The following is a 21671-nucleotide window of genomic DNA, read 5'->3' on the forward strand; positions in this document are numbered from 1 at the left end:
GCACTACTCCACAGGCACCATCACCTGTCCTGGTACAGTTCCTTGGAGTCTTGTTATGCCCAGACAGAAGGCAGAAATTGTCTTGACAGGAACAGTGAGCAGTCCTCAGCCCCAGATTCCCCAGGACACTTGCAGGGACAGGCTTCCCTTTTACCTCTCCTCTGGGACAGAGGGCTCTCACTCAGACTCTGCAAGGACGGCGCCGGCCTCTGGAGGGTCTCAGGCAGTTACAAATGTCGTGCCAGGAGACAGCTGTGGAAGCCCTGGATTTCTAGTTTTATGCTTTGAAGGACACAAAAGTAAGAGATTCATCAAAAGGCAGCTTCTTAGCCAAGTACACTTTCTGTATTTGGTCAAGCCCACTTTAAGTCTTGGACTCAAGCTCAAGACTACAAAGAACTAAAGGAACTATACTGTGTGACATCAAAATAGGTCTCAAACTTACTCAAATCCATAGAATAAAACAATTGAGTCTACATACATTTTTAAGCTGTTTCAAGTAAAGGAATCCAACAGAAATCTCTGAGGAGCTGGTTTCTAAGCCTTCAACTAAGGAACAAAGAGCCTCAAAGCACGAGGCATTCCCCATCAAACAGGCCTCAGCTACGTAAAAGTGAAGAAGCTGATGCTTCTGCTACAGCATTTTCTATGTTATTTTCAACATTACAGGAAGGTGGGGTTTTTTTGTTCTGTTTTCTAATTACCACAAGCACCAAGGATGTTGGACTCCAGCTTTGTTTTTACCAAAGCAAAGATAGGGCAGATGCTGTTGGAAAGCACATTCCTGCATTAAATACCCTCAGTATCCCTGCTCAGCTTAGGTCTGGAGATTACAGCCATCCCCTCTGGCCTGCCTAGTCAGAATTTTCTGCCACGGGATAGTTTCAGCTGATTATGTTCCTTAACTATCAGCCTTCCCAGAGAATCAGTAGGAAGTTATCTTTCTTCACAGTCCATTGAAATACCCTATCCAGGCACAGGCACTCCAGGGCAGAACAATTTGCAGTGATTCATCTTGAATTTTAGAATTAGCAGATCATGTTCCAATGACAGGTATCAACCTGCAAAATCTTCCTGCATATTGCAGTCAGACACTACAGTAAATAGTACAGAAAAAACACAAAAGAAAAAAGTTAAATTTATTATTTTAGTCCCCCTCTGTATTTTCCTTGTCCTTCATCTGTACTTGGACCTCTCTTTGTCTTTTGATTTCTTAGGACTTCTGCTTCTGTCTGCTTTTTTATCCCAGTCTCTCGCTCGGCTGTCTTCTCTGTATTTGTCTTTGTGCCTGCTGTAATCTCTGTCCTGAGAGCGGCTGCGGCTCCGGTGCCTGTCCCTCTTCTCACCCTTGGTCCTCTCCCTGCAGCGCTCTTCGTGCTTCCTCTCAGAGTCCTGCCAAGGGAATTGGACACAAATGCAGTTACAAACAAGAGGGGAAACACACAGAGGCACAAAGTGAACTAGAGAAAAGTTGAGCATGGCAGGTTCCTGAGTTACAGCTGGTAGTACCTTAAAGAGATTCACATCCACGATGGTTTGAAGAAGGTAACACAAAAATAACCCCCTGAAACCATCTGAAGAAGGTAAGTTTACAATTCAGTTTCTGTCAGTGTTTATGGAAAAAAGCATGGCTGTCAGGCATGCTTCCTGTACTGCCTAAGGAGCTTCAGCAAAACTGGTTATATCAGGGATTCCATTCAGATGGATATTACCAAATTCTTCACAAGCATCAAACATGTCTGTAAGCTAGATTTGGATTTCTGATTTTTTTACCTAAACAATGCAAATATTTCCATTAAATTTTGGTTCAAGTCCCACAGGCATTCCAGTGCTCTGCAGATGCATAATATATTTTAAGATCTACCTGTAATAATTCTTAATGGCCTAAATTCTAGGCTTCAGCAAAATGAACAAGCTGACAGTTTAATATCACTGTATGTGCTAACAGAGATACAATTTTATGGGGTTTTAATAATAATAATACTGATAAGCACAGATCAATATGAGTTAAGAACGTCTGCATTAAATCACACAGCATTTCTTTCCTCATTTTAGATATTATTTTTCTAAGGATGTACCATGACAGCAGCCTTCACAACTGTATGGTTAAAACCTCCACTCCATGTACCAACAAGAAAACTTCATTTACTTAAAAGAACAGGGAAAAAACTCTACTTTAACCAGAGATTTTATGCAGAAAGCCAGTGAGTGGGGTGGTTCCCAGAGCAAACACCACCTTTAGAATGACACTGATAATGCTGAAAGTATTAGGGTTACAATAAGCAACACAACCCCTCTGGATAAACAGACACACGAATAATCACAGGTTTGATCTGTAACAAAAATATTCTGCTGCTGCTGGGTACAGTAATCTCACTGGTGGCTAAATGCCTATTCCACATCTTTACTGTGATTTATTTCAGTACAGATTTTAAAATCTGGATCCACCAAAGTGTCTCAGTGATGCTTCCAGCTACTTGTAAGAGCTTTGTCTATCCACTCTCAAAATGATGCACAGCCATACTCTTGCACCCAAAAGCCTCACTCTCCACATGTTAGAAAAAGCCAAGAGGCTTCAAGCCCCTCTGTGACAAGGCCTGGGTAAACATCAGACAATGGACATGCCAGTGGAGGGGTAGACAGGAACAAGACAAAAAATATTGGCCAGAAAACCAAATGGTGGGCTTGGTGTACGGCTGCCTTCTGACTGGATTGTTGCTGGAGTTTCCTCCCAGCACACGGGAGAGGCAGGAGAAAAGCAGGGCAGACTCAGCTGGACAATCTACCAAGCAAACCCTGGAGACAAGGCTACTGGCCAAGTGGGGGCAAGCATGGGTGAGTGAACATTTCAAACTACAGACAAATGGCCCTTGTTGGATGCCACAGAAAAGGACAACTTGCTGAAAGGATCAGAAGTCATACAAGCATTGAGTTAAATGCCAACAGTGACCTTCACAAAAGCATTTAAGGTACAGGTCTTCAGGGCAAGTCTGAAAGTGACACAACAAGGTCACCACAGTACCTAATATGATCACAATGTAATGGAAAAAAAGTGAAACTTGAATTACTAGAATGAATGGCATCTTTATTTCTTGATACATTTCTCCTTTTATAAGATTTTTCATTTTAAAGTCTTTGGTGTGGAAAAAGGTCAATTTTTAAAACACACTAAATTACTAAAAATAAAATTACTAAAACTACTAAAACTAAATTACTAAAAATAATGGTATTTTGAAACCAAATTTTTATGCCCAAAAGTCAAAAACACGTTCTCTTGGAAGAGGAAGAAAAAGATTCATACTTAAAAGCAGGCTCTCTCTTATTGCTGAAATTTGTGTTTCTCAATGCAGGATCACAGCCTCTCATCAGTCACTGAGTAAGTGATGATCACCCCAATTCTTAATCCAGCACTGTGCTGGAGCACACACAAGGAAGGAAATAAGGAAAGAGGGAAAGATGCTTCTCTGGAAGTTCATGGCTGATTTTGCCAAAAGTAATATCTGACTAAACAGCAGTCCCAGGTGAAAAAGCAAGAAATATCCTGGCCATGGAAGTAAAATGCATATGCCACCTCTAACATACATTAAACACAGTAGTTAAAGGTTAAAGGAGCAAACAAATAGAGAGAGCCTTTTTTGGAGGGAGATTTTGATAAAACCTGACCCTGAATATGAAGGGAACAGTGTCCAATAAGCAGTAAAAGCAGGAAATCAAAACCAGAAAAATCAGTACCTCTGCCAAAACCATGCACTACAGCAATCTGAAATTGGGAAGTCCCTATGTCTTGCAAAAATCTATTGGATAGGCCATACTACCTCACAGATCCAGCTCTCTTAAAAAATAAAATCCAGGAAAAACCAAAAAACTGGAAGGCAAACAAAGTAATAATACAGATCTCAGGCAGAAGCATGTCCTGTGTTCAAAAATACTCTACCAAATCCTATCCACAAACCCACATGGCAGCCCACCCTCCTGCCCCAGACCCACATCCTGTTACTTACTAAAAGCAAGCCACAGCACCCGACCTCCTCTACCCACTGTGATGAAGTCAAACAGCACAAGACTCAAAAATACGTTCTTGAAACATCAACACACAGGCTGAAGATTCAGGAAATGGGTGTCAGATGAAGAAAAGGATGAGTCAAAATATACTAAAGAAAAAAAGTAACACCAGCAAGAGAACAGAAAAACAACTCAACATCATGGAAACTATTGAGAAAATAAAACCCCTTCAAGTCATAGCTAGAGCTGATAACACAAACTGCAGCTCCAGTTGCCAGAACTTCCCATTATAAGCCCCATACCTCTCTTAATTAAAATCTCTGCCACACTGTGGACTCATGGTGGAAGTTTCTGTATGAAGCATGGCTACTGTGGTCTTTGGCTGATGAGTCGTGGAAGGTCTGCTTCTATTTTATTTTAAAGTTCTTACCTCAAATACATTCAGTGATTTACAAAATAGGGTAAAGGAAGAATGCTTTGTTTGCCTATATTAAAAATACTACCATTCATTAAAAAGTTTCCATGATGTTATGCTTTGTGTTGGACTCAATATTCCCCCTAAATATACTCCACCTCAGGAACATGCCTGCCTCCCCTTACTTTCACATATTATGCCCAAAGTATGAATAGTAAAAAACAAAACAAAATTAAAATTTGTATATGCTAAGCAGGATTTGTCACCTAAGCTAGTTGCAGATTTCACTAGAGAGACCATGCCCAAAATACTGAGTCTGTGTGAGACTGAGTAAACACTGCCAGTATGTGCCTACTGTACAGTACACACTGACAAGGATATTCAAATCCAGAGAGAAAAATTCTTCCCAGAAATTAATTTTCACAACTCCAAGAGGGAACTATGATGCTTGCCATCAGAGAATAGAAGTGAGCCTCCATCTGTGATTTCAGGCATAAGAAACCTGAACTACTTACAGCAAAATGGGTAAAGGTGACTAAGAGAGAAGAAAGCTGTGGGAAAGAAGATACCAGAACTCAGCAGCAGCAGATTATAAGAACAAACCACATCAGGAACAGGTGACTAAATCACAAAAAGATACACATAAACACAGAGGAGATCACACAGACAAGCATTAGAATAAGTTCTATCTCAGAACTTGAAAATAGCACCAAAAATCCCTCTGTTCTCATTCATGTTTCTGTGTTATGAAGTCTCACAATCCAGTTATAACAATTAGATGTTAAAAACCTACTGCTGCCAGCAGTTGTGCCACCTGCAGGGGTAAAGGCTTCTAAATGATTTTAAAATGTTCTCTGCTGATAATGCATGACTGGCCAGCTCCATGGGCGTAACTCCTGAACCATCAGGAACAAAGACTGCCACCAAAAATACCTGTTTCAAGAAGTCTAAAGCAACAGTTTCCATCAGCCAAACAGACAGGAGAAATTCTAAACCAACATTAGTCCACACCTCCTGTATGCACACACTGCAGCCAGGACTTTACTCACCTGAACCAGCCTCTCCCCTCCATTCAAAGGAACCTGACTGAATTAGTGCAGTGACAAAACAATACTGGGTCCATGAATGAGCAATAGGGCTCACTGCTGGCACTGAAAGATTTTAATTGCTGATGTTCATGAGAAAAATAATTTCCAAGCATTTCAGCAAGAAGTGATGTATAAGAACAGATTCATGTATGCCTTGTGTACCCAAAACTTTCAGCAGTGCTCAAAACTCAGGATGGGACAACAGCCTTATTTGCTGCAGCTGAAACTTTTTCACTTTCTGCAAAGTTGCTAGAGACAGCTTTGTTCTCACTCATAAAGCTTGCACTGTTAAAATACTGGGGGGTTTGGTTTTTTCTTTTCCAGTTTAGCTCAATTCTTCCTAATGCTCACTTCAGTGGTGGTTAACACTCCACTTTCTCACTGCAGAATTTCCTTCCACAAAACACCTTATCTTCAGTATCCCAAGCTCTCAGAATGTGGGAATGCTGTCCTGACAGGCTGCAGTGGAGCTAATGAATGGCAGAATTGCTGTCTCCTGGTGCTGTCCTCCACAGCCCCACAGCCTGCACATTCCAGATGCAAGCAAACCCACATGCAGATTTTTACACAAACACTTCCAAAACACTTAGAGACAAATACAAAAAGATAATGTAAAGAGATTGTGCTCCCAACTCCACATAGGAAAAATCCAACATATTATGGTCTGGCAAGAAAATGAGACATAGTCTACAGTTGTGAAATAGGATTAACTGCTACTTTATGACTAGGAACAACAGGTTCAAAGTGCTGAAGATCCCCTACTTTATGAGAGGCTACATTGCCTCTTCAGGATGCTTTGGCAAAAAACCATTAGACCTGCCAAGCTACAAAAGTTCATGAGGAAACCCTCTTTCATAATCAAATATTAACATCAGCCTTCTGCAGGTTTACAGCTGCTGCATGTTACACAGGACTTTGCACACTGTGTCCTTATCCAATATCACACTTTCTTCCTGGCTTCTTTTATGAGGAAAACGATGAACAGGTATAAAGTTAATGCATGAAGAGTCAAGTACCTTAGATTTTTTGGTCCTCTTGTCATCATCTTCATCTTCAGAGTGGTGGTGCTTTTTCTTTTTCTGTTTTTTAGCCAAGTGTGACTGACTTGTGTGAGACTCTTCCACATCCTCATCCAGCACAAGGTCATACTTGGCACTGATGGCGCAGGTTAAGGACAGTTCTGTTTCCCAATATCAGTAAGGAGCAGAACACAACAGCCCAGGAAGCAAACCAATCCCTGTTTATCTAACAAGCATTTACCAAGACTTAACACGTATTTCAGGCAGAACACAGTTGTACACACTGAAAAAAAAATCAGCTGTGCTAAAATCACTGAAGTCTGTCCTGTTAAACAATACAGCCAGGCTGCATTCTCCTTTCTTATCTACCTGGGGATATCTAGAACAACCTATGGTGTTTTCTCTCTTGCTTATCACAAGCAAAGTATAATCTTAGAGAATGATTTAATATTAATACTAGAATGGCCTCATTTCGGAGGCAGAAGGTCCTCTCTGAAATTACTTGGGAACTCTGTTATGCCATATGCCATTCCAGGGCTGTGGACTAGGAATATTATTTACCTGCACACAACATGGAAGTGAAACAGCACATTTTGATTTGACTAAATTCATCAAAGTGAAAACCACAAAATATTAAATGCCATCTCAAACACCAAATGGTAATATGAGCTAGAAGGCAAACACCCATTGGGCAGTCTTTAAAAATAAGAAGGCTTTTCCCAGGCTGTTTTCATAAATTCTACTTAATTAAAAAAGTACCTTTGAAAAGAAAAGGATACTCTTGCTTTGGTTTAACCTTTTCTTTCAGAGCAAATTTTGAAGGTTTGTCACGGTCCTTCTCATAGTCCTTGAAATCTTCTTTGGTATACCGCCCACCTGTCCACAAAAAAATATGTTCATTTCACTCTAACCACAGACACAACCAACACCCACAACTATCATTGAATTCTGATGATGATTTAGGGGCTCTTTATAACCACAGAGAGCTCCAGAGCAGGATACAGTTCCAGAAACACTGACATCAGCATAACAGAGTAGTAAAGAGCAGGACAAGTTGGGATGTTCTGTCCTTCTCTTGCTTGCAGACTCCATTAAACAACACCCAGCTTTCTGCTCATTCGTGTCCAGTGGAGACAACACATAAAGAGGATCACAAAGCAGGATTCAGCAACTGGCTCAGTCTCACTTCTATTACAGGTCCTATATCACACTACTTAAAATTGTGTTACCCTGAAAGCCCACAGACTGTTTTCATTATTAAATGATTTTTTGCTCTGGTCTGCACGGAGGGAAACCTCTGAGGCAGCTACAGCTCAAGAATTCAAACGGAAGACTATGACTAAAACGGTTCACGTCCAGATTTAAAGAGGAACACGATGGATTTCGGCTTCCATTCACGGAAGCGCCAATGCGCGGATCAACGAACCGCGGCAGCGTGCTGCCCTCTCGCGGCCACGCTCAGAACTGCAACACTCGCTGGCCAGACCAGAAACCGGCGCCCAGGGTGGAAGGGCATTTTTGGGGTAACACGTAAGCACGAGATGACAATACAGTTAGCTTTCCAATATTTTGGACAACTTAGACCCCAGGTAAAGTTTCCCACGCAGGGAGTCAATACAGGATGCACTACAGCACCTGGTATGGACAGAATAGAGTCAGCTCTGTGCAGGACAGGTTCCAGTATCTCTGTGCTCATGGCCACAACCCTACCTGGAGACACCGCGCGCCAACAGCTGAGGGCTGACTGCATTCTCACAAGAACACACACAAGAATGTCACCAATGCAATGCACAGACATCTCTCCAAGTCCAGTGTTCTGCTCATGCCCCCAGTATTCAAATAATCATTGCATCCACCTCTTCCACCACCCTTTTCCTCACAAAACATCCTCAAACACCTGAAACTGGGTTTTTGTAACATACAATCTATCATGCAGTACATTTGACCTAGAGGGGGTGAAGAGCAGAAATCCCTGGCCTCAATACTGACTTTTTCTTGTATGCACCTGACTGTCAAACAGTGAATAAAGAAACTAGAAAATAACAATGTATCAGCATATTATTTTGCTAGTAAGTAATATATATCAAAAAAATCATGTCCAAAATTTGAGACAAAAAAAATGTTTAGAGGCAAAATGACATTGGCCAAAAAGGTAATCAGTGCAATGCAATGGTCATGTAACAGTAGGAAGCCCTTCTACTTTTTCTAATGAAACAAATGAAGGGAAGAACTAACAACTGTGTTGGCTCTATTTATTACAGGACCAGGAACATTTATATGCCTGAAGATGAGATGATTTAAACTCCTAACTCTTTATATAATGCTTAGTTTAGAAATCATGGCTTGTTAAGTTATGAGGATCAAAGAATTGCAAATATACCTACCTTTTCCCTTCCATTTAATCTTTGCAACAGACTGGCTAAAATCCACATGTATCCGTCTGTCATCTATCAGCACATTGTCCATTTTGAAGTAGGCTTTCTCACAGTCTTCCTCCTGATATAAACCAGGAAAATCTTGAGTCATGATTATTTCATAGGAATATTCACACAAAAGCTCAAACAGAAATTCAACTGCTTAGTGGCATACATTTCTTTCTGAAATTGCCTAAAGCACCCTCGTTCTTGAATTGTACCATTTCAAAAGAAATAGTTATGCTTTCTCTGACTATCAGCATTTCAATCCCAATTCTTCAGCTCATTTCAGTATTTAAAAAATTGCCCATCCAGCTGCATATTTGGCACATGTAACACACTCGGGGGGAAAAAAAAGGAAAACAGAACAACTGAGAGAAGTTCCATTTGAACTACATAAATTGTCTAAAGGAAAGTGAGACCATTTTCCAGTGTTGTCCTCACAGATGAGAGATAGCAGGACACACAAAGCTACCCACCACCAAGAGAACTATTGCCATCCATCTCACAGTAAGGGCAGTGTGTCGATACAGTGGGCATCATTTACAAGCCCAGAAGAGAAAACCACGGAAAACCTGGATCCATCTTATTCCATACACCCTCCTTTTTTTATGCTGCATGCTCCTAGCATTCCTTTCTTCAACTCTTCCAAGACCTAATGCACTCTGGGGGAAAAAAGGGCCAGATCCCCTCCCACTGGTTCCAAGACAGTCTAAGTACATTTTTGTACTGGCTGCTCAAACAGAGACAGACTTGCATATTGACTCATTTAGGACCCACAACTTCTATAACCAAGTTATAGTTTCTCTCAGTAAGAGAAAATACTAGCTATTCCACACTTGAAGATGTCAGTGTTTTTCCTAGACAGAAGTATACCAAAAAGGGGCTTTTACAAGCAGGATCTACATACAGTTCATACCTAAAACCCATACCTTTTCAAACTCAATGAATGCATAACAAAGAGATTCACCAGTCTTCCAGTCTCGGATCACTTCACAACTGAAAAAATGATAGGAAATTAAAATGTCAACACTGTTGGAGCAAAAAATGTAGGGTAGGAAAGCACTGCTAACAAGGACAAATAAGTTAAAAAAATAACCCAAAATACCCCAACCCACAAAACCTAAACACCTTGAAGGTATTAAAACACTTGATTCTGAGATCCCCTATTGCAAGAAAAAAATGCATGATTGCATTTTTGCTTTTTCAAAGCAAAAAACATTGCTTTGAGCAACTACACTGAACTCACAGGCGGTTACCATGAAGCACAAAACTATAGATGAATTTCTAATCAATGAAACAAAATACACTTTCCAACATTACTGTTTGTTTTTAATTTTTTGCATTTCACTAATGCAAGACCAGAAATCCCACATTCTGTTTTCTCTGTCATTTTAAGCAAAAGTTTAAACAAACATCCTGTGACAAACTTTCTCTTCTTGGCAAGCACCTCTTCAGCAGCCCAACTTTTTATCATGCAGGTCACTGGGCAAAAATAAGAAGCCTGAAAGTACTGAGTAAGTAGTGCAAAATGGGAAGAATATAGTATTGTATCAGTATTGCACAACTCTTGTACTGGATGTAAGAATTCTGACTACAGGATGCTGGAGGAGGGCACGCAGGCAACAAGGGCAGGATATGTGGCATTAAGGTGAGAAAAATGTGAGACATGTAGAAAGGAAGTGACAAATCAGGATCCGGAATCAAAAGATGATCAAGGCTGAAAGAAAAAAAATCTGGGAGGGAAAAGAAAAAAAAGTAGACCATAAGACTGTTGAGACAAACTACGGGAATTCCTAGCAGCAGAGGGCAGAATGATTTTGTGCAAGAACCCTCCTTCATGGATTATTTAGAGAACCTATCTGAATGTAGAAGGACTGCAGAAGAGTGACAACTCTAACAGAGATACAAAAAATTAGAAATCCTTACAGCATAGAGAAATCACACTGGAGTAGTGTGAGTAGCATACAATGCAAATTTCCCTCACACACACAGACAGTGCAGTTTGGGATCTGGAAGCCTGCAGACCTGTGTGCCAGTACTGCTCAAACTGCTAGAAACTCTAGGCAGAACAAAGTTAGCATCCATCTGAATACACACGGCCTACGCCAGACCACCTGAATAAACTTAAGTGAAATGCTCTAACAGAGTCAATGTTCATGTGTGGTGATGATGATCCATTCCATGAAGTCTTTTGAAATCCCTCTGCAAATTCTAATAAACTCCTGCACCAAAAGCTTTTGGGGAAAGTAAGCAGAAAGGGTATAAGGAACATCTCTGCATCGATAAACATGCAGCAAGATAAGCATGGGTTGAACCGTAACTGTATATTATAAAAAAACCCAAAAAAACCCCAATTAAAAAAACAACTTTAGCATTCACTAGAAAAGGAGTTAAGAGTAAAACAGAGAACAAAACTGTTCCACTATACATCTGTAATTTCCTCAAAACTGTGTGCAGTTCGGGTTCTGTCATCTTGAGATGAAAACAAAAGAACAGGAAAAGGACAAGAAAAGCGAAACAAGGTAATTAAGTCTGTACTATGAAGAAGCATGAATATGTAGCTAAGTGCTCTTGGCAAGGGAAAAAAAAAACTTTGGGGTGTAGGACAGAGGAGTGTAGGAAAGCAGATTTCACTGCCCATTCGGTCTTTTGGTAGCAGTACTAGGAGCAATCAGCTGAAACTACCAGAAGCCAAGGTCAAAACTGAGAAGGGCAGCAGGAACAAGGAACACCTTACAAGAAGTGCATCAGACACCACAGATGTTTGGTGCTTTATCCCAAACCACACATACTCCCACAGGAAAGAAAATCCCAGAGACTCTATCCAGCTCACTGAGCATCTGACATAAAAACTGCTGAAGGGAGTGAGAGGATGGGGGCAAAGAGAAGTGTTACACTCCTTCTTGGTTCCTACACTTCCTTAGGCTTCCCTTAAAATCACTCCTGGGGACAGGATATTTATCTAGCTAGATCTGCCCTTGTATCTCCATTGTTGTGCTCTCTGTCTAAACAGAGCATAAATCTCCTGAGACACCACACTACTCCTTTACAGCCAAACCTAAACAGACTGGGAGGAATCAAGTTCAATTTCAACAAAGAAGGTTTACTCTTTTATAATTACCTTTTAATGGGACCAAATCGTGAAAATATTATCTCCAGATCTTCACCTGTGGTCACAGGATTCAGTTTACAAACAAAAAGCACATTTTCTGGTGGCTTGATGTCCGCATCTGGCAAGTCTCCCACCTGGGATACAGAAAGAAGACATTCATCACTTTGGCCTAAAGCTCTCAGTAGGTAGTACAGCACACTGGGAACACATTTTTTGTGTGATCTCACATTCCTATCACAAAATCAAAACTTTATAAAATATTTTTGCTACTCAGTGTCACACAAAAAAGTGTTTTCTATAGCACCTAAAATTTATTATTTATTTGCAATTCCACTGCTGGAATTCATGAAAGTTCACAAATACGTTCTACTTTGCTTTTTCTGGTCTTAGGATAAAAAACAGACAGTTCCAAAAGGTGAAAGTGCATCCTTTATGTCCCTACAAATCTTCTGCAACACTGTGGCCACATCTGGCTTGATCTTGAAATTGATCTTGATCTTGGAAGTCTCTGCTGCAAACTGTTCACCATAAATTTGAATTTGGTAGTTGTAAGGAAGTGAGATGGATCCACTAATCTTTCAAGGGTGTATATTTTAGTTACTTTTTTTCTTTAAAAAAAAATGGACTTCAAAGCCTGTTTACAATTTTTGTTACTATGGAGTTTATCACTGAGAAGAGTTCCTTACAAGTTAGCTCAGCTCTCTGCCACACATGCTGAAACTTTTCCAGGACTGCAGGTATTCCAGCAGCATACTATATCTGTTACATTTTTTTAATTGGATGAATTTCTAGCAAGTTTTTAGAAAGCCTCCACTGGCCCACTTTGACAATGAACTACCACTGGTTTTATCAGAAAACCACAACATGAGTGCTCATGCTCAATCCTTTCATTGTAAAAGAGATATTTAATAGCAGATTCTGAAACACGACATCATCACCAGATAGGTAATTTCAAGATACATGGTACATACCCTCCTAGACTTAATAGCATGCACATACACAGAGGAATAAGATCTAAAAGGTAAATACAGAAAGATGTTCACCATTTCCAAAAGAATTGCACGAGTTTTTGCTTCTTTTTCTGCCTGAAATTCTTCTATTTCATCTGCAGTCCGTCCTTTCATGTCATCAATTTCTTCGTCTGCTCCTATTCTGCCACTCTGAAAAATGAAGGAAAAGGATATTTATTACCAAACCATGGCCAAAAACTCTTTCTCATTTTCCAACTATTACTTGGACAACCTCTTCCCTCATCCTCAAGACACAAAACACGCTTAAGCACTGTATGTCTGCAGAACTGGGCTTTCATTCTGTCCTTCCCACTTAGACTAGAACAAAAGAAAAAAAGGATAAGATGTTATCCTCATATTTCAGGCACTGTGAATTATTTCTGAAGTTCTGTGACTAGTCTAAACCATATTCAGTGAGGTATTCTAAATTCTTTTCTATATACCCACCCACACAACAGCTCACCACAAGTGTCAACTCATCCAGGTAACTCCTGCCACAAATGAAGGTAAGGAATACTGCAAATATTTGTTGTGTCTAGCAAGACATTAAATAGAGCATAGCACAATAATAATTTTGTTTTTATACATCTATACCTAGGCAGGACTTGAGGTTTATTTTTTTTATCCTCACCAGCATTTCTAGAATGCTGCCTTTCTCACAGACATTTCTATGCTAAAAGAGGAGGATATGCCTATGCTCAGACAGGCTAAAAAACTCAGTACAAGTCTTCACATCTCTATGCTGCTGGCAGTGAGCTACTAAATACCTTATTCTTAACATAGCTGAAGGCACATCAGAGATCAACCACTGTGCACACATACTATGAAACCCCAATTTCAATCTTATAATTGTATTATTAAGGTTAAAAACAAACAATATTTTCTCTAGCTAATTAATTCTTTACTAGAAACAACTGTTTCCATACAAGGGAATAATCTCACAAGCAATTTCTCTAGCTGCATACTATGAGTAAATTATTAATAACTGTAATTATTTTTATAAAATTCCTTCTGTTTGAACAAATAGCCCAGAGTAGTGTGTGTGCCTGCACATATAACTCAAGAATGACCAAGATTACTTCAACTGAAACACAACCTATTCCCATTTAAAAGGCAAACAACAGAAACCATTTCAATATTAATAAATGTTAGTTATATTTTGTCTTCTACCAGAGTATACAGAAAACCAGTAATACTAGCGTTGAATATTCTGAATGTTCTGTTTATCTACACTGTAAATAGAAACCTAAAACACAGCTTTCAAACACAACTCCACTGGAGCCCCAGGGGAGAGCATCCAAGTCATGCTTTTATCCTTCTCTTGAAAGGTTAAGGAGCTGTATTTGATTAAACACAGCAGTAGCCCCAAATAACTGACAAGCATTTGACATATCAGAACTCAAGCTGGCACAGTAGAATACCTCCTGCATGAAAAAATGTCTAGCTCTGTTAGGATATAGATTTGAGACACAAAATCTTGAAGACTGATTTCTTATTTTGGCCAAATCTGTGCTGGACACTAATTGAGACAAACTTTTAAAATAGTTTTTTCCAACTTTTCCTGTTGCGAACACTCACATCGAGCTGCTCCTTTGTAGGTTCTGGTGAGCGATCAGGAACACACAGCCCAGGTGGGTCATCAAAGGGATCATCTAAAATTACTGTATGATTTATCCTTAGAGAAAACAAAGTCAAGATCAGCATTGGTTACATGCAAGTAAAACTTGGTTTACCCAACTAACACCAGACCAGCCCCACTAAATCTCAGTTGCATCCCAAATATCCCGTGTGCTTGTAAATTCTAGCACTGATGCTTCTGGAAGGGCAACATGGCTAAATATTTTTGTACATACTTGTTTATTTAGTATTTGTTGATTTTGCCATTAATACTGGGGAAATAAAAAGCATTTAAGATAGCACATACAGGTCACCTGACATCATGATATTCATCTAGTTTCCAAAAGAAGTAAATTCATTCAATAGTAATGTATTCCTCAAAAAGTAAAGTTAAAAGCAGTCACACCTGATATCTTGATATGGGATAAAATCCTTATCTACAAAGGTTTCATTAATTGTCTTCAACACATCCATGCCTTCTGTCACTTCTCCAAATACTGTATGCACACCATCAAGGTAATCCAGGTTTTCCCCTGTGGTAATGAGGAACTACAAAAGAAGATAGAAAACTAGAAACAGTAAATAGAAAAATTCAGGTTGTACTTTTTTTAAAAAATCTTAACACACTCTCACTGAATTCAGTGGGAAAAAAAAAAACCATCTTCCCATTTTTTGTAGAAGATTGCTCTGGGAATATGGTGAGCCAACATACAGCTCACAGCCAGTGCCTGAGGCAATCTCCCTGTGCAGGAGCCTGTGGGTGCAGCACAGGATCCTTCTGTGAATTGGTAATCGGGCACAAGGGATTGGAGGAGCAGAGAGATCTCTGCTGGGCAGGGCAGCTGAGCCAGACCAGCAAAAGCTGTCACTGGCATCACAGCTGATGAAAGGGAGAGGACAGAAAGAGCAAGGCTACCCTTGTGAGCTCAGCTCAAATCACCTGCTCACCAAAGCAGCATTTGACAGGTACTTTTTCATAAATTTGGCAGAAACTCCCTCTACTATCTTTACCTAACTCCCGTAGTACTACTTTTACCTACTATCTTTACCTATTCTATCCACACTTTTTTCCTTTCTTCCCACAAACCCCTCTCCTGAAAAGCAGGATGTAGCAGCATTGAGAGAAGAACTAGCACACACTGACTTAGATCAACTTGAACTGGCACCGGAAAGTATCTTATGACAAATCAGATCTTTCACTTTAAGGCAAAACTGAAACTATGAACACTGATACCAGCTGAGAATTCAGTGACAAATTATAGAGGGCACTTGGCAATGGAAGAGGGAGGAAGAGGCAGACATGCACAAATAACAGGACACAACTGCTGCACCCACACTTCACAGTCTGACTGGTAACATCCCACTCCTCATTCCCTCTACCACACAGTTAAGATTGGTTAGTAGTTGGTAAAGGTTACACTAAACTACACTATACTTGTAAGGCAACTCCATGTAGTTCCTTCCTGGAATTTTTCTTTCCCAAGGAAGAAGCTGCAATAACATTCCTGGGATCAGCATTCATTCCCACATGCCTGCATATACACTAGTAGGCTGTATCTTAAATACAAATACTATTGTAATCTCTTTTTCTTAAATACCCCAACCATGCCATTTTATACATACAATGCAGGGAAGCACCATAATTACCTGTGTATTTTACAAGGTCTAGCTCGAATAAAACCCTACCTTTTTTTTAAATTGTTCTTTGATTATTGAAAATCCCTCTTTTTAAAAATTAAAATATATGGATATTAAAAGTGAGGCATTTTAATTCCTAGAAGTGACAATGCACATAAAATAATAATAATTCAGAAATAATAGAGTTCTATGAGCTTTAAAAACAAAATAAAAACCTTAAAAAATAAGTAACAATAATTACCTACAACAAAATCTTTGTGCACATGAACAGCAAACAGAACAAGACCATTTTCAAAAACTGTTTTTATACCAGCACTGGGGTAAAACTGTAAACTTACATTATTAATGCACTTCCAAGTAACCATACAGGAGAAACTGATATGGTTTCACTTTCCAAACTAACGCAGTCATAACCAGAAAATGTCAACATTATTTCAAAAATCAGTTTCCTTAATTTTCACTTCCATTTAACTACAGAATTTTTTTTTTCCTGACCATTTTGTACATTAGCAAAATCACATCAGAGTATTAACATAGTGCTGACCTGTGATCCATGCTGATCACTGCCATTGTTCACCATGGACACAGTTCCCTTCTTCTTGTGCTTGATTCTCGGCACCTTTTCTGCCTCAAAAAATCTGGCTTGATCACCATACAGTTGACTAAAAAAACATTTATAAAAAACACATTACCAAAAAAAGGAATTTTTGAAAGTGAGCTAATCAAACATTTTAAAACTGTAAACAACATCTCAAAAATTTTTTACATTTCATACTTACATTAGGCCTTCAAATAAACCTGTATTTTATGAACATATTTATGCACCTGTACACTTCCAAAGTTTATATTACAAGGAACAACAAATTTTTCTCTGGACATTTCCAGAGAAAGGCTTTCTGGGGGGTTGGAACAGTGTGCAGCATTTTTCTGAGGCATGAAGGAACTATACATTTTAAGTAGGTTCTGCAAAAATAAGTAATTCCACACTGTAAAAATGCAGTTATTTACATCAAAAATTTATCTCCCAAGAAAAACAGAGAAGTGGTATATCTATGTGCAAAATCAGTTCATCATACAGACAGGACTGAATTCAGTAATTTGGGGTATACTGGATACAGCAAATTGTTGCATTCTTTTTAATTTTTATGTCTAACCCTGCTATCACTTATTTTGTCTCCCTCCATAAACTGACAGCTGCATGACCAATAACCATATCTGACCAAATGTAAGGACAGTGCTGTGTTTAAACTCATCCTGCTAAGCAGGTGCTAGCCTCTATGAAGAGAGGATTCAAATTAAACTTTGCCTGCAAGAACTCAAATTGCAGTTCCATGGACTGCAGCAGAAACAAACAGGTACAAAAGACGACTTGACCTTCTCCATGCTATTGCCAGACAGGATCTGACACTCTCATCACATTGTACTTTCCAATTTGCCACACCAGTAAGTCTTAGGAGACTTGTATCATATCAAAATAAACTTAATTTACTTGTGTGCAGAGACAGGCAAGCCTGGTGAGTTTATCTGCCTAGACTTAATCTGCTTAGCACAGGAACGCTGCTTCCAGGACCACTGGAGTGGTGATTCATGGATCCATGGGCTCCACGTTTTGTATTTAAGAGGCTCTGACAGACTGACTTACAAAAGCCATCACTAGTCTAGAAACACTGTCTGTTCCAGCTGAACACTTTTATTGCTGTAAATTGTGTTCCCCAGAAATTCCCTGATAATTAGTTTTGCTCTGTAACTTTAATTCTACTTTTAATAACTATTTCAAATGAATCATACAGAACACATGCACTTTAACTCCATCCTATCTGTTTGAATGATTTCAACTCTTGTCTCCCTGACCACTGAAAACTTCTTGAACAAATAAGAAAAATTATTTCCTTATAAACATTCAACATGACTAAAACTCAAATAAGTTAAGGGGATCACTTTCTTATATACAGAGGAAATCAAGTATTGCCTCTATGCTCCACTCATGCTCAATTTAGTATATTTTGTTATAATAATAAATGTATTCACCATGCTAATTGGTTCTGTCTTCTACAAAGCATTTAGTCATGATACTTTTTTTACCAAACATAGTTATTTGCCAGCTTTTAAACTAACAGAAATGTATGTACAAGTTGTTACCTGTAACTTCACTTTTAAGGTCAGAGACAGAACAATGTCCAGGAAAAAAACCCCAGTGAATGGCAAAGGCAGCACAGAAATTAAAAAGGTATCTAAGTATGAAAACCAAAGAAGCTTATACACCAACATTTTTATTTCCCACCAGTAATTCTGCCCCAAGAAAGCTGAAGACAATCTAACTGGAACTCCTACTCCCTTATGCAAATTCCCTCACAAATATACACACACACACATATCTATGTATCATTTCTATACATAAACACTTACCAAAATATGGATTCCCCTCCACGACCAGTTCCCATGGGGTCGCCAGTTTGTATAATAAAATCCCTCTGTCACAAAGGAGAATCACATAAGATACTGCTTTCATGTTTGCGAATTTAAACCAACCAAAAAACAAGGAATTGAGAATACTCACCTGTACATTATAAATAAGACAATAATTGTAGTATTTGACTTTGCAGAGCTTCAGGAAATTCAGACAAGCTGCAAGAAATCATAGCAACATTTACAAAGGAAACTCCAGATACAATAAGAATGGATATAACAGAGTCCTAGTTTAACGTGCTGAAAAGTGTTTTTGGAGCAGACTGCATCGAGACTTATCAGGGTATAGCCCATAAACACTGAGAGAAATGCTCGAAAGAGGTGTAACATTTCCTCCCTTCCTACAAATCATCTCCAGCGATTCAAAGAACCCTAAAAACGGCTGGTTTTACAGAAACATACTTCCCCCCTCCCTTTCCCTCTCGTTTCTTTTCAAACGCTTGAGAAAGAAGCTCACGGTAGCCCTTCGACTGAGATATTACAGATACTACATTTGCGGCCGGGAGCACTGACTGCACCCCCGGTCTCTGTGCCGAGCGAGGCCGCCACCCGCCCGCGCAAGAGGAACGCCGGTGCCGGGGGGCTCAGGGGCGAGCCCGGTGTCGGCAGGGCCGGGGAAAGGCGGTGCCGGCGGGCTCGGCTCGTACCGCGGGGCCGCTCCTCCGTGTACAGGTCGATGACCAGGTCGCCGACCGTGGTCTCCAGCAGCACCGCCATGGCCGCGCACGGCACAGCCCGGAACAGCGAGGCCCAGCGCGGCCCAGCCCGGCTGGCGCCCTCTGGCGGCGCGGAGGACCCCGCGGAGGATCCCTCAGGGGAGGGACGGGACGGGCCCTCCCCGCAGTCCTGAGGGCGCGCGTGATGCAAAAATGTGGAACGTGTAAAAGTTAAGGCAGGATGTTCTTCGATATGTAAGATCCTGGTATACTTTCAGACAGATTGTTCTGCCAGGTTGGAAAAGAGCTCCCGCCGTCTGAGATCGAGTCCAAGCTGAGAGATAAATGGCACACCCAGACGTTCCTTAAACACCTCCAGGGATGGGGAATCCACCATCTCCCCGAGCAGTCCTTAGCCCAGCCCATGCTCTTGTAAACTACTGACTCATTCTGAACTGCTGTGCCCAAGCACAAGAAGCTGGACTTACAATCATGAAAACCTGGCAGACCCAAGCTGAGAGACATCAGATAGACTACCACTGAGAGACATAATTCTCCTGTTCTCCTCACACAGCTGGTGACCATGAAGTATCTAGTTAGTGAGTGTAAAATCAATGAGAAGCAGGCATCAGCTAAGGACTGCAATAACTGGAATAATCTGAAAAGGAAGACATTTGAATGTAATCCATCTGTTCAATTATGGAAGGTGCATAAAAATAATGAGATTAAGTTAATTCTGGTCTACTAGATAGAACTTCCCAAGCATCTCCTTTACTTAATGCCCTTCTAGGTTGCTGTAAGGCTCCAAAAATCTTGCTCAAGGAGTGCAGGCAGTCCACTCAGTCTCTTGTGCCACATTCTGCTAAGAACCACACATTACAAGAACAGGAACACAGCCAGCTTGTCACTGGACTGAGCACCTCAGGTGCCCTGAGCCCGGGGTGGTGGGAGTACCCTGGCAGCAGAGGCACAGGAGGATGTGCTGGCACACTGAGGAGCTGTGCAGGGCACCTCACACGCACAGAGCTGCCATCTGACACAGCTGATGCGTTCCAGTGCCAGTGCTGTGCTGCACAGGCACGCTGGCAGGGCATAGCTGCTCGCAGGAAACACTACAAACCCATATTTTTCTGAGGCATGTGCAGACTTCAGCTGGTGCCTTGCAGGCCCACAAGCATATCTGTGTGGTGTTCTTTGTTCTGGTGCTGCATGTGGTCGTAGCTTACTCTCTCACGCTGCACAGGGGTGCTTCCCTTTCCTAATCTTCAAGTTTCCCTTGGAGGCTATGCACTGTTTCCAAATAGGATTTGTCACAAGCTGAAGGAAGCCACCTCTTTTCAAAATTATTGCAGTATATATCATATTTATATGTCAAGTTCAGCATCTGAAACAGATAAGTAAACACAGTGTATTATGAGCAAGTGCTTGATATGCTAGGACTAGGTCCAGAACCGACTGAAATAAATTTTATATTTTTTTGCTAGGCATTTAAATAAACTGTTGTGCAGGCAAAAAAAAAAAAAATTAAATCAATATGAAGTCTAACATCTATTCATTGTCTAACATGCTGTGTCACATTCCCAAATCAGTGTGAAAAAGCCAGATAGAGGGCTGATATTGAAACCTTCTGTCCCCTCTCCAAGCTGTGAGCAGGTAAGGGACACCTCATTTGCAGCCTCCTTGGCAGCAGAGCAAGCGATGGGCTGTCACCTAGGCTCCTGGAGGGAATAACGGCATGGGCTGGGATGGGCAGGGCCATCCCAGAGTCTTTGTTGCTCACCTTGGCCACAGGGCTTGTTTTTGCCCCCACTCCTGAGCACTGCCTGGCAATGCAAGGGAAACAGTGCTCAGGAAAGGCCAGGAGGGAGGCTTGGGGCTGCTAATGCCTCCCCTTCCAGAGCCACCAAGGCCCTGGCTGGAGGACAAGGAGAGGGACATCTGAAGGACCATGCAAGACCCTGTGGCCAGGCTGTGCAATGGGGAGGGCTCAGACAGAGCCTCCAGGGCTCCCCCAGGAAAGGTGGGGGCACATTTGGTGGGCCATAGGGAGAGCTGCCATCCCGGCCCCCTGAGAAGCGCTGCAGAGACCAAAAGCAGAGTGTGGGAAAAGCCCCTGCGGGGGCCCAACCAGCAAAGAGCACTGGAAGGAAATGTGAGGGGATGCAGTGCTGTGGGAATACCAGCAACCAAGCTGTCCCAAAAAGATGGTGCTGGCCACGTGGCACAGCCAT

At 40.8% G+C, this 21671-nt stretch overlaps 1 protein-coding gene across 2 annotated transcripts; it reads right to left on the reverse strand.

Annotated features, from left to right (window-relative positions):
* Positions 1 to 324: 324 nt before the first annotated feature.
* On the reverse strand, positions 325 to 19559 carry PPIL4 (peptidylprolyl isomerase like 4). Of its 2 annotated transcripts, XM_064708428.1 has the most exons (13): positions 19432 to 19559; positions 18876 to 18943; positions 18725 to 18789; positions 16863 to 16980; positions 15087 to 15229; positions 14642 to 14738; positions 13097 to 13213; positions 12063 to 12187; positions 9871 to 9937; positions 8909 to 9020; positions 7304 to 7400; positions 6522 to 6660; positions 325 to 1392 (listed from the first exon to the last, which is right to left on the reverse strand). In XM_064708428.1, the coding sequence occupies exons 1-13, from the start codon at positions 19499 to 19501 to the stop codon at positions 1177 to 1179; spliced, it is 1434 nt and encodes a 477-aa protein (XP_064564498.1). In that variant the 5' UTR covers positions 19502 to 19559; the 3' UTR covers positions 325 to 1176. The 2 variants fall into 2 exon arrangements, with proteins under 2 accessions (XP_064564498.1, XP_064564499.1); XM_064708429.1 differs by lacking the exon at positions 18876 to 18943 and having other exon boundaries at positions 1035 to 1392; positions 19432 to 19485.
* Between the last annotated feature and the right edge of the window lie 2112 nt (positions 19560 to 21671).

This window comes from Zonotrichia leucophrys, chromosome 3, assembly GCF_028769735.1.
Source record: "Zonotrichia leucophrys gambelii isolate GWCS_2022_RI chromosome 3, RI_Zleu_2.0, whole genome shotgun sequence".
NCBI lineage: Eukaryota > Metazoa > Chordata > Aves > Passeriformes > Passerellidae > Zonotrichia > Zonotrichia leucophrys.